This window comes from Ischnura elegans, chromosome X (assembly GCF_921293095.1).
Source record: "Ischnura elegans chromosome X, ioIscEleg1.1, whole genome shotgun sequence".
In the NCBI taxonomy this organism is placed as follows: Eukaryota; Metazoa; Arthropoda; class Insecta; order Odonata; family Coenagrionidae; genus Ischnura; species Ischnura elegans.
Genome location: NC_060259.1, coordinates 103,559,905 through 103,574,451, shown reverse-complemented (window position 1 = coordinate 103,574,451; position 14,547 = coordinate 103,559,905). Strand labels below are relative to the sequence as shown.

The 14,547-nt window shown below is 39.2% G+C and overlaps 1 protein-coding gene across 33 annotated transcripts in view; it reads right to left on the bottom strand.

The window, feature by feature from the left end:
• The window catches only part of LOC124171601 (twitchin), a 207,858-nt gene that overhangs the window by 179,303 nt on the left and 14,008 nt on the right, over nt 1-14,547 (bottom strand). For all 33 annotated transcript variants that reach the window (XM_046550781.1, XM_046550787.1, XM_046550780.1 and 30 more), the window contains exon 3: nt 1,081-1,243. In XM_046550781.1, the coding sequence (XP_046406737.1) occupies nt 1,081-1,243 (163 nt within the window). The remainder of the gene's footprint in view (nt 1-1,080; nt 1,244-14,547) is intronic.

Genomic DNA, 14,547 nt, shown 5'->3' with positions numbered 1-14,547 from the left:
TTGAAACTTGCATTTTGTAGAGAAAAAGTAATAATTTTGATTATTCTCATAAAATCAAAGGGATGGGCAAAACTTTACTCACATATAATTTGCATTATTTTTAAATTCTGAAGTAATTTTTTTTATCAGAAGGAGAAGAATTTCATCCTGAAATAGTCAGTGAGAAGGTTATGGTTTAACCGATTCAGCCACATGTATGTGAACGATCACAATGGTTAAACTTTAAAATGCTGAATTCAAATTTGCTAAAATTATATTTAGCTCCATAGCCACTACTCAGTGTGGATATTAGTGGCATAATTCATTAGTCCAGTTCCCTGCCATTTCAATATAGGGATTGGACTAATTACAGAAATAATAAAATGTAATTTGACTCAAAAAGTAAAATTCTAGTCTAAAAGATAATGACCATGTAACGGACACATCCATTGAAGAGGTCAATGGAAGTGAATGAATACCAAAGACAGATTTATTAGACATTTCGTATAAAAATGACCACAGATAAATATGTGGAAATATTAGGAACTGCAGAGCATTACATAAAGAGTATGTGTATGACACAGAAATTTAAGCCATTATTTATGCTATCAAGAGTAAAACGACACAAAATGTTGATAAATTTTCACATACTCAAGCCTTAAATTTGGTAGTCACTCTGCCAGCAGGGAATTGATGTCCCAGTTTGACCAATGGTTTAGATATTTCGGGTAATCCATACATAAATCATCATTCGTAACTCATGCAACATATATTTAATTGGTTTATCAACAAAAACATCCTGAAATGTTAAATATGTTACTCATTATTCCATACAAGTATCTTACAGCAATAAGACCACCTATATAGAAAATAATTGATACAATGAGATAACCTCTTCAATCCCTGAATAAATGTTTTCTTCTCTTGCGGATGAAAAACATATCAACATTTATCAGCTGTTGCACAGCAGGATAAAACATTGAAAATGGTTAGGGTAATAGTGTCTAAAAACCAAGCATCATCATGCACACACAATAAATCACTTTATACAAAAACCTAAAGTAAAATAACACAATTTCATGTTCAATTACGTATGCGTACCCGGTGGCGTGGTGAATCCGTAACTGGATTCCCACCATGAGACCATGTAACCGAGGGTTGTGGATCAGCCTGAATTCTGCATTCAAATAAAAGCCTCTTTCCATCTTCTTCTTGACGGATAGCAGGCTTCTTAGCAAATGTTGGTGCTATACCATCGATTTGTCTGTAAGAAAAGAAAAATACCATGTATGGTGACAAGCAATTTCATTTTAAACATAGTATGGATAAATAGAATTATCATGTCAAGGTTGCTAAGAATCAAAAATTAACACCCAGCTTCATACTCTCAATATAAGCCCATTAAAAATTTTATGATTGAAAAATGAAGGAAAGTCAAAAGCTACAGATGATATGATAAATATTGAATCCATAGATTTTCCTTGATTAATGGGAAATAAGATACAGGCAGCATGAAACTATAAACAAATTGGAAGAGTGCTAATATTACTATTAAACCATGCAATTCAATCATTACGTTTCAAACTAAATTTCCAACTTGCTTTTAAATATTTAACCACAATACGCACATACAATTTAAAAGAAAAACACTACATAAAAATGAGAGTACAATATACAATTATGCATAATATTAGCTTAGTAAATTTTTATTTTAGTAGTTATGTCATAAACCAACACACAATATTTTTCCAACCACACACTACTAAAACAAGTGAAGTAACATAAATGTTGATAAACTCCATGCAAAAGATATCTCTCAAATGCCATTAAACCTAGTTTGAGGCTTAATTAAGGCTTGATTGTGACAAAAGAATGATATCTGACGGAATCAAGTGGCCTGCAACCTTGTGTTGCAAGTGCTTTTCCTCCAGCTATGTTGGCCCACTGCGTGACTAAAATACGCGTACCTTTTCCTCCTAGTCCTACTTGTTCAAAAATTAACTATGCTGCCCTGCTCTAATGCTCTAACTATGCTCAATGCATGACGGAATGTGTGAGTGAATTTTCTGAGTCATTTTGTGTGCAAGTGTGAAAATAGCCAGGCCCTTGCAAAGGATCCCAACTGGGTGGGTGGGTGTGCACGCCCCCATTCCAGCTGAGAGGCTCATGTTTGGTCCCTGAGGTGAAACTCTCCCCTTCCCGCTTCCCCACACACTGATTTACTGTGTAATTGGGATGAGCAGTGAAGAAAGGATTTTTATCGCAATATGAGTTTTCCTTTCCTATTGATGGGGCAAATTACATTACCATTTAATGGCAACACTTTGGTGATAAAAGGAAATATTAAGAAATGAACAATAGAGTAAAATATAGCAGCCATCAATGAGTGCATCGTTTGATATTTTCAATGATCATCATACCCATAGGATTTTTATGGAGAAGAGACGAGAATTCAAACTATGCAATGGATGAGGGTACTCTTTATTTATGCACATATTCCCATATAATTCCTAGGGCTACACCAGCCCCGAATTTTGGGAGCCTCAAAACTGTTCTTTCTAAGAGGAAAGAACAGGAGGTGGTTGCAGGGTTTCAAACAATTTGCTATTGACTGGGTAGTTGATACAAAGGAATTAAAGATATGCAAAAAAAACCTGTCTTGGAAAGTAGACAAAGAAGGGGTCTGAAATGTGGTGATGCTAAGGAATTTCAAGATGGGGAAAACATGGATTCACAATTTGGTGAGGGGATGACAAAATCACCAAAACATCACAAGCAACCAAAAATGGAAGAGCAGGGTAAAAAGCATAAAACATAGTCTAGTTTAATTTCAAATTTTCAGCTGAAAATTGACCACATCAAAGGAAATGAAATTTCTACATGAAAATACTATCTGACTCAAGAACTGAACAGGTATACAGCTTCACCAACCAACATGCTGAAAATTACACAATCAAGTATAGAGATTCTATTGCTTTTTTAACCCCCAAGCCTATAAAGTATGCCAATCTTCGAAAACCAAGGATTTTAACATTGAACGTACATTCTGGTCCAGAATGGCCTCGTGTATTCTTACAGCATACTTCGACTATCAATAGTGTGAGTCTTCAAAGCTCGAAACATTGTACCTAATTTATTTTTGATCAGCAATAGGAACCAACACCCATGGCACACAAAGTATGCCGTGTGACCGGCTGCGTAACTCGTGCTTTGCTTTTCTTGAATGGCCTCATGTATCCTTACAATGTCATTTTGACTATCTACAGTGTGACTTTTAAAGCACAAAGTATTGTAGAATTTTTTTTAGATTGGCAAGAGGAACCCGACACCAGTGGCATACAAAGTACGCCGTGCGACCTGCCGTGTACCAACTGTACCACCTGCGTACCTTTATAACTGTATCACCTGTAAATGTACAAGCTTGAACTAATTTCTACAAATAAAGATAAATTTTAACAAAAATCAAGAGTTATCATATAAATATTACATCGTGGACAAAGTACGCCAAGTGCACGGCCATGTCAAAATATCAGGCGTGCCCACTCAAGGGTTAACAGATGCAACTGGCTTCAACAAGAGAAATAAAACATGAACTGATTCTTTCAGAAAATCTATTATGTGGTCTATTTCTTCAATTTCTTTGCATTACATTCATATGAGGTCGGGGTAGCCACCTCCCTAGGCTTGACCACTCTTCTTCCCAGCTATAAAACCAGAATAAAGCCCCTCAATGCCCTTACACACCTTTACATACAACCTTTCTATCGTTTCGGTGCTATTTCACAAAAGAATAAGATCTGAGTGACTCACCTCATCCCATCTGAAAAAAATTCTATCCAAATTTCTTTAGGATACTATTGTATCATAAGGCACTTCCAGACCATTTTGCTGTAATTTCATATTGATTTATAATGTTATTTTTGTATCCACCTCCCCAATTGCAGGTGAACAAGCTTCCCCCATTGATATTCAACAGCACACAACGTGCTGTCATGGTTTAGGCCAGTTATGGCCCATAATACCTGAGAAGCAACAAACAATTTGTGACCAGCAGCCTCTATTTTGGGGCAAGAAGGAGAAACTGACGCAGAATACACGAGTGCTCATAATCCCTGGAGAATCGTTCGCTATTTCGGGTGCTCGTTACCTACATCCTAAGGTGTAGAATAAAGCCCCTCAATGCCCTTACGCACCTTTACATTCAACCTTTCTATCGTTTCGGTGCTATTTCACAAAAGAATATGATCTGAGTTTCCCTTAACCCGCGCATTCGCAGATAATTTTGCAAATGGAATATTGCGCAGCAATTATTGCAAAAAAATACGCAGCCGTGGCCGCGTGCCGCACGATGTGTAGCGACGTTATCACGGATCTGATATCGTTCGGAATTGGAAGACGCGTCAAATCGCGACCGCCGAAACCATTCTCTAGACACTGGGATAAACAGATGGATCGCATAAAGTTGCACGAGAGGCATAAGCGGCGGGTCACGGCTCTGTGAGCATACAGTACAATCGCGTCTTCCGCGACAATCTGAAACCATATACAAAGAGCTCCCGTCAATCGCAATCGTACCATCACGTATCATGCAGCCACAGTTCTTGGATGCAATAGCTTAAAGCCGCAGATATATTCGTAATAGAGGCTGTCCTCGGCAATTGGCCACCATTACCATCGGCCAGTGTCGCACAACTTTTCTTTTCGCCCTTAAGAGAAAGGAAGGCCAGACAATCTGACACAGAGACACCTTCTGAAATAATTATATGATTACGTCACTTCCGCACTCGTGTTTTATGTTAATCATGGATAACAGGTCCGAATACTTGATTTCCGAGATATAATGGTACTGCAAGTTAATTTAGTATCATTAATGACACGAGGTGAATTCACACGGAGATGGAATGGACAGAAGACGGAAAGATGCAACTCAATCAACGAAGGAGATCGGTGGTGTCGGAAAGGTGCGAACTAGTATCGACTAAATATTTCCGATCGTCCGCTTCCTGACCAGTCCCCCATGCAAACCCGCCACAAACACGAGTTAACTCCACACTTTATCCACACTCCCGCTCTCCACTGACTTTTAATTTGCTAACTGCTTCTCCGAATTCCACCCATTCCACACCGTGAATTAGGATAAAAGAAACAGAACTGTAATACACTCGCATAAAATGTAAAACCAAAAACATGCCAAGGAAGGCCATAAGGATTCAGTTAGAGAATTACCTCTGCGTCTCGACGTATTTTTCACGCCTGAGGCATAACTCTGGTGGATTTATACAGCAACAATTGACTGACGACCATGAATTAGGTATATTTCGATATATTGGAAAGAAAAATTAATATCCAATAGATGAGATGATTTAGTGAGCATCACTACCTAGGTTTGAATACTACAACGCGGTGGTAGTCACGCCGATGAGCAGGCTTGTATCGGTGGCATGGCTTAGAGAAGTTTTAAATACTGAGGCGATGCTAGAACTATTCATGACGTAACCGTGGCACATTTTACATTCTATAAATATTTTTAAAGTCGTCGTTGCCAAAAAATACTGATTGAAAACACATCATTTTGTGACGAGATCTCTGCCAACTTCCAGCACAACGTTGATTAGCCCAGCGTGGCATCGATCAGTCCGGCGGCCTCGACACCGCCCGCGATGAAAGACAGTCAGCCCCGCGCGCAGAGTTCTCTTCCAGCACGAAGCTACGCCGCGGCGCGCCGACCTTAGCGTTGCGCATCCTTCGTAAACTCCGTGCCCGCAAGCTGAGTAGTAATTCATTTCAATTAAGCCCAACGATTTAATCAGTGCTTTTACGTGTACTGTATTCATGATACTTAGGCATTTACAGAGCTATTATTTTCGCCGTCACCGGTAAGATGGGTGATCCCAATATAATGTCAAATTAAATAGTCCGCACAGCTCTGAAGATACATTACCCATTATAGCGAGCGCATGCCGCGGCAGGGGCTTATGGGCTGCGCTATACACGCCAGCAACTCTAATAATGTAAAAAAAATCATACTAATCGTAATATTAATGCCTTTTCTATAAAAAACGACCTGCAAACAATTTCACCGACCACAAACCATTTACAAAACTTTTGCAGAAATACTCATTTCCTCCATATTTGTCTCTACCTGGTTTCATAAGAGATTAGTAGGCCCTTCTACAGCACTTGAAGCATCTCAACTTTAAATTTTATGGCAATGTAAGACTTATTTTATGGACTTAAGACGTCCCTACGTTTCTGCATGGCATTTAGCGCTGCAACCCTCTCAACACACAACAACATCCTCTGCTCATCCCGCCATCTCCATTCAATTATGAAAGTTGGAACTTGAACAACGGCTACTTGAATTTTAACCACCCCTGCAGCAGAGCCTACTACAAAGACAACCTGTCCTAAGTGTACATAATCGGGAATTCGGTGAAAAAAGCAAGAATCAGAGGCAAAAATCTTTTGAAAAAAAAACTGGAAAATTTATAAAGTCACTGAGAAAATATTTCAAATATAATGGAAAAGTTTGATGACTTACTTATCAAAAATTTACTAGCTATGACATTTTTCGGCAGTTAAAATATTCCCTCAATGTACTAGACCTTAAGGTTGCATTGAACAACAAAGCTCAAACCGCTCTAAACCCGCGACAGGCCCAAGAAGTCTGACACATTAAGTCTTGACATATACACGCACATTAAGTCTTGAGATATGGGACACTAGGCATTTCTCAAGTTTCACTATTCATGAATGTTCAAACAGTTTGGAAATCACACTTTTCTCCTTACAAAATTAAGAAAAATTGCTTCGGCAGTTAAAACTATAGTTTTAACTGCCGATAGTCGGAGGATTATAGGAGCTTATAAGCTCCTATAATCCTCCGACCGGTCAGTTATCTTCAGGGAACTTTATCACGCTATTACGTATACTATCGACATAAGATTTCAAGGTTACATTTATAATTAAAACCGAGATTTCATCAGGTGTTCCTCGACACGGTTCAATAATTCTTCATGCCTCTCCAATGTGTTACAATGAAGAAAAATCTACATTAGCGCCTTTTCCTTCGTCGACCGAGCGTGCATACTATTGGACGCTAAATGGAAACTATTAATGGATTACGATAAATGGAAGGGAGATATTAGTTACGCCGAAAAAATAACTTCCTTATTCAGTCATCCTATTGTAAGTTGAAAAAAACGCGAAAGCTGCCGCCCACTTTTTAGGAGTTGGTGACGTCATTAGAGTTCTGGTAACTCGTTCAAGGAGAACCAATCATTGAAAGGAAGAATCGCTCACAACGGGGTAAACAACGACGAACAACGTGAGTGGGATGCGAGGAAGGGAGCAGTAGCTGAGCAGTGGTGACCCGCTCGGGAAGAGCGCGTGACATCATCAACTTCTTTGAAAAAGTTTAGGCTGTCGAATTTTTTGCAGCGTAAAGCTCGAGAAGTTGGCCAAAATAAACGGAAAAATGCTGGTATATTCATTTGCAAGCTCTATCGCCATATTAAGCGGTAAAAAATGGTGCAAGTGCCATTTTGAAAGACTACTCGGGCGGCAAGAGCTTACTGTGCACACTATTCTGCTCATGAGTTTTTTTAAAAGACGGCAAAATTAAAAACAAGTATCACTTCAGCTAATCGATCGACCGAATAAAAAAGGTTTTTTTCGTAGATAACATGTTTCTACACCAAATTGTGGAATCATGGGACACAGAAGGACAGCCCAACAAGTCAATGCATATAGGTTTAATAAACACGTTTTCAAGCCGTTCCAGTTAGCTCTACTGCTATTTTTACGCTACTTACGTCATTTAACCACCAATTACAGCATTCATGATTAACAAAAATATGGAAGAGGGATAGAGACGATGCGCATGCATTTCACGTTCCTCGTGGCCTCTAAGCTTCGCCTCCCATTAGTCACCCGCCAAAATGACATTTCTATTCTAACCACGAATATTACAAAAAAGGATCCGCAAGTCGGCCCCTAAATGTGTTGTTAACCACCGCGCATTAAAATGGGTTTACAAAACGCGCCGCTCGCATCGCTAACAAACAAATTGATCCGAGTTTCACGGGGAAATGAGGCATGATTAGCGCTTTTAACCGAAATTTATATACATGACGATGAGATCTGTCATATTCATTTCTTTTCAAAGCTACTCCTCAAATTTAAAAACACCATATCGTAAAATATTGGAACAAAGTGGATCGCATAGCACTCACCACTGCGCCGCGGACATCTTTGTAAACCGATTAAAATGCGACCGACGTGGCATCAAAAATCACCCTACTATGTGATGGAATTGGGGCTTATCTATGCTGTCCCCTTGATTCTAACTTTAGCCCGAATTTCTTCAACGAACATTCGAGTACTGCAGTATAAAGACACAGAAAATTTCGACTATGGAAATTATTTTTCCCGCAATAATGACGCGGAAAGACTACTTTTAATAATAATTAATACATTAAACTTAGTGGAGCATGGTTAGTCATGACAAAGGTATCCATATTGTTCCCCAGTGGAGTAATCTTGAAAGTTGTCCCGAACGATATTCACTGAGGCGTATGTTCTCCATTGAGTCACTCAAATCAGTGGCGTAGCCAGGAATTTCGTTCGTGGGGGGGGGGGGGGAGGGGGGGCAAAACCAGGGGGGGAAAATTTTTGGAATATAGGGTACCAAGTAATAGGTTTTAAACCAATTTTAACACTTTTCACAATCGAAAAAACTTCATTTGTTAAAAAAATTACTTTGTACATTTATGATTTTCCAATCATTTGTTTTCTTTTATTAAGGAAAATAATTGTGATTTTATATTGTTGAAATGACACATTGCAATATTTCCACTTATAGATTTATTTTACACTACGCGTTTCGTCGTTACAACGACATTTACACCGTTGTAACGACGTAACACGTAGTGTAAAATAAATCTATAAGTGGAAATATTGCAATGTGTCATTTCAACAATATTACGAACTTCCACCACATCGTGCCTAACATCATACAAGATATGTGATTTTATATTTCGGGGGGAGAGAGGGGGGGGAGGGTCCAGACCCCCTCCGATGGCTACGCCACTGACTCAAATGTATTCGACCTGCCTTCAACTTCTCTTCATACATCAGCCCTTCCTGCATTCCACTTTCACACTGTTCTCCTATTCATTCCTCATCCTTCTCTCATTTTCTTTCAAGAACAATTTCTTTCAGAGGAAAATCTCTTTCATTGGGACTTTATTCAAAACATTCTTCTTCCATTATAAATTAATCACTAAAAACTTGCGCTATCATCTTGAAATTTATGAGAGCCTGAATTCAACACAATAAATCCCGCAGAATTCTTGATAACAGCATAATTGTTAGAGGAGTAATAGTCACCAAAAAGGAGCGGTTGCGCGGGAGTGAAGTGTCCTCTGTCAAATTTGCCTGCATCTCAAGTTCAAAAATTTTGCCGCATTACCCTCTCGGCTGTAAAATTTTTGCATTTGGGATACAAATATATGTTGACAAAGGCCAAATCTACACACACCAAAAATCTCCTGATAACAGCGTAAGTTGGTACAAGTAATGCATCAAAAATAAGGAGCGATCGATGATATGGTATGGTATTTGGTGAAGGCGACCGACAGATAAGATCAATTATGCCCTACAGAAGGGTAAGGAAGGAAGACTACAAAGAAAACCAGCGTTGGCATTAGCTTGCTCTTAACTATAGGAGCAAAGGTGACCACGACTTAACGTCCAATCCGACGCTGGACAAAGATATTTAACGCCACTATACTTCATTTGCCCTTATCCTCAATGCCCTCTCCTCCATTATACAGGTTGACATTTGAAAATCCGGAAATCAGGATTCTTCAGACTGCGGCCTCATCACAAGGGTATTTTTAATTTTCCTGCACTGACACGCCGACAGGATGGCGTCACCACGACCGGTTGCCGCTCGTTTAAAAAATTCCGTTTTATTTTCTTTTAGAGTTTATGTTTGGTTTAAGACTGAATTTGGTAATTTTTAATTAGCCATTTAGAGCAGAAATGCTCCTTCAATTGTACATCGTACTCAAAAATGCGCCAAGTCTCAGGTCCCAAGCTGCCGGATGTTTGTTGCGAACCAGTACCACCATAAGCGTACACTCATATCAAATATTATTATGGACTCGTTTCTATGATATGCTGCCAAAACTACACCAGCGAAGTAATAATTTATCCTTTTCATACAATGGCATCAGACAATGTTTTTCAAAACCACTTACTTGCAGAAAATGAATATCGGTTCCTTCATTGCATTTAAACAGCTCGAAATATCTACGGAAAATCGTAGAAATTTCCTTCCTCACAGGAAATTTTTTTCCTTTCTGTAGAAACATTAAATCATGATTTCGCTAGTAGTGGGCCCTGGTCGCTTCCATAGCGGCGGGGGTATTCCCTATCCCACCCTTCCATCCCTATCCCTACCCCGGAGGCGTCGACGGGCTCCTATCGCGGCGGCGCCTCCATCCTTTTTTCTTCCCATTCCACTCCCCTCCCCGGAAGCGCGGACTTATCAGTTGTGGTACTGGGTTACGGCCCCGGTGGTTGTAACCCTGAAAGAACTCTCCTGGGGTTCTCATTGGTGATCAAATTGTATACGATTCTCTTCCTAGTCGCCTCACACTACGACTGACACGCCCTTGGCTCAGCTTTCCTTTCTCCTCCTCCTCCCAGAAAATAATGCATTACTAAAGAAGAATTGGCAATTCCAGACACTTTCATTGAAGAGTATGGAGTATCCGCAGTGAGCTGTGGTGGGCCACTACGTAGACGGACGAATAAATAAGAAATATGAATAATAAAATAAGGAGAAATTTCAAAGATATCAAATTAATAAATCCAGGAATTAACTCACGCTTTGACTGTGGGTGGACCTAATTCCTTGAGGAAGCCACCGTTAAAAGAACGTAAATAGTTAAGCATGTTAAAAGAAATTATTTTGCACTGTCTACAAAGCTTTTAAATTACTCCAAGATATGGATATTCCCCTTGAAAATTAAACGTTGTTGAAACCGATTGATGTAATTAAAAATCTGTGTGGAAAGTAAAATTAGTTTCTCTGAACAGGTTTAACGCACAAAAATTCCACGAAGTATCGCCTTCATCCATTGATTGCACGTAAAAGGTGTTGACAAGGATGAAAATTTAGAGGGAAAAGAGAGTAAGAAAAGACGCTGTTGCAAACAATGCATTTAGCGTATAAGTCAAGGGCATTTCGGAAGGGGTGTAGCGCTACGATCCGGAACTAACACCAACTCATCGACAGCAAATGAAGGAGACGAGGTGAATGGCCCGCGCGGATGCCAGCCACACGACCAGAATGCCTCACATGAACGACACCCGGGTATGATAATCAGGTATTGCTCCGACGTTTCGTGAACTCTGCTGGCCACTTCTTGAGAGCGATGTTATATCATCCTTGATGACGGTAAAGGGTTTCGCACAGGGTGGAGATAAATTGCGTCACGAAATTTATCCCTGGATAGTTGATGCCAGTAGGAACCAAAATTACCAACGGTGTTTAGGTCGAAAACGCACAATTTTTGAGCGACAATAACTTTGAGCCAAACGCTACGATCAGCCGCGAGTTTTCCCTGTTGACGGATGCCTTGGATGCATCGTGATCTCCGGCAGGCAAAGCATTCCAAGTCATGAGTTGTGCAGAGCATCAAGGAACAGAGCAAACTCGCGGCCAATCGGAGCGCTTGGCTCAGAGTTCTTGTGGCTTAAAAGTGGTGCGTTTTCGACCTAAACATCACCGGTAATTTTGGCGCATACTAGCATCAGCTGCCTAGGGTTAAAATTTCGTGAAATTTTTTTCACCCTGTATACCTTTAAATCTCAGTTGGTAGGGACTATATATCTTTATTTAGACTACGTGACATATGTTGATTCTTATAGTTTTACAACCATTGGCTTTTGCCTGTCCTTGGCGTATTATCTATCCCTACATTGCAACTCCTATTTTTGCTGGAAGTCAGAAATGTTTGATTGAATCAAATGTATACATGTATTGTCCGGTATGTATAATCAGAAGATAAGGTCATTTGAGGGCGAATTATCAAATAATAACAGTAGGATAACAAATTTGAACTTATTTATGTTGCACGAGATACCAAGCGGTAGGCCAATCAAGTAGGACTTCTTTATTTTTGCACGAAACTTTTGTTTTGGTACGAAAATTATTTCTATTGAAAATATTCATAAAGGATTACGCATCAGCCGTATCATTTGTAACACGAATCCATAATTCCTAAAATTCCAGATTGTTTATTGTCAGGCTTACGTGCAGTTGTTTCTGATTTAGTTGCAGTTGTGTAAGGGAAGTATTTTCCGTATTTATATAACGATTCAAGCTGGTGTCAAAAAGTCCAAATTTAATGCCTTTGTATTTAATGCGTGGGTTCTCTTTACGAAATTCACTTGTAAACCAATTAAAAATAGTATTTTTCGTCAAAAATGTTATTATCTTCAAACTTATGCATTCAACATATCCAAATTCTCATATCGTGTGGCTGTTATCAGGAATATTTACACCAATTTGAAGAACTCAATCTTTAAAGATAAATTATGGTGAGAAATGAAAAATCTCGCTTCGGTAATACGGGGACTCTATGGTAAAGATGTGAAAGATGGGTGGGAATGATAAGGAATACGTAGGTGTGAAAGGATTAGCTGAGAAGAGGATTGAGTGGAGAGCTGTGTGAAACTAATATTAAGATTGTTGATCGGTGAAGATGATGGTAAAAATAATTATACCTAATTGGTAATGTTAATTATTCAACGATATGGTATCGAGACCGCCAACATTACATCGTCTTGAGTTGTACTGCTTTAGGTCGGAAATGACAACTTGAAGATAAGGAAGATCAAGTGGCAACACGCCAAAAACCACGCTTTCAAACCTTTACGCTTTATGGCAGAATATGAACGACATCTATTTCGTCGTCGTTCCTTTCAGGACTGGGTTATTTCCTGAGGTTCTTTTTGATAAGACCGAACGCAATATGTATTCGCAAACTCTCTCAGAGCATGTAATGCTCGTGTTCCGTTCTGCCCTCATCATTAACCTCGCAGTCTCTTAGCCGGGATCCGTTGTTGTTTCTGTATTTCCACTGCCTGATTCCGCCTCTTTCTTCCCCTTATCACGCGAAGAAACTCTCGACCGGTTTGTACCGTGGTATGATTGATAGATGATGCATTGGCGCTAGTCATTATTTGGTCATTCGTTAACAAAACGTAAGTCGTGCGGCTGTAATAATGGAGCATTTTGTGGTGCTTTCGGAGGTAAAATATGGTCCCTACAATTGTTTGGACTACCGTTTGATATCTCGTGCTACGGAAATAAGTTCAACTTTGTTCTCCTAATGTGATTATTTAATAATTCGCCCTCAAATCACCTTATCTTCTGATTATACATACTGGACAATACATATATCCATTTGATTCGATCAAACATTTCTGACTTAAGCCTTAAAAAGCCTAAGGATTGTGAATACTGACATAATAATGCTAACGTTTAAAAATACCGCTCCGATCATTAATTGTAAGCCCCAATAAAATGTAAATTGGGAGAGGGAACAATGAAGTTTTATATCAGTGAGATACGTTATGTAACCTAGTTTCCTCATTTTTATAGCCACGTAGTCTAAATAAAGATATATAGTCCCTACTAACTGGGATTTAAAGGTATACAGGGTGAAAAAAATTTCACGAAATTTTAACCCTAGGCAGCTGATGCTAGTATACGCCCAAATTACCGATAATGTTTAGGTATTCATGTTATAGGGATTGGGGTTAGATGACAGGACTTCGTGATGGGAAACCGTGGTCCAGCCATCGAGCAAATGATATCGAAAACTCTGAAATATTGCGAACGTAACCTAAGTTTCGAATTTTCCGCAGGGATGGAGAACGAATAGATCTTCGAATTATCGGAAATGACTGATTATTTTATCTTCAATGAGACCCCATAGGACTCATAACACTCCGTCGCATATTGAGCCAACTATGCGATAACAACCTAGTTTGTATATATACCCACGGATGATTGCGGAGATGGATCATCACAAATACCCGAAGATATAGAAACAGACAGTTCCCAACATGATAGCGGACTATTCATCAAGAATATCGATCACCAAATCCTTCATCATCAAGAATAGCACGTAATATAGCCATGGCGCTAAGTGAAGGCTGGCGTATAGAAAAAAATTAGCAATAAATTAGGGGTACGGAGCATTTAGCATGTGAGTCCTGTACCCGTACTTAAATGGCGGCATTCATAGAAAAAAGTAGCGTGGAACATGGTGAAATTAGCTTGCAAATTTGCGTAGGGTTTGGTCGACTTAACGAATTAACGGGAAAATTAGCGTGAAACTGTGAAACGCGCAGTGTAGCATTAATTTTTTCGCGCATTGTAACCGTGTTTTGTTAGTTCTAACCATGAATATTGATTGAAGACACTTCGGAATGAAAAATAACGACAAATAATAATAATATGGAATAAAAGACTAACTCCGGAAG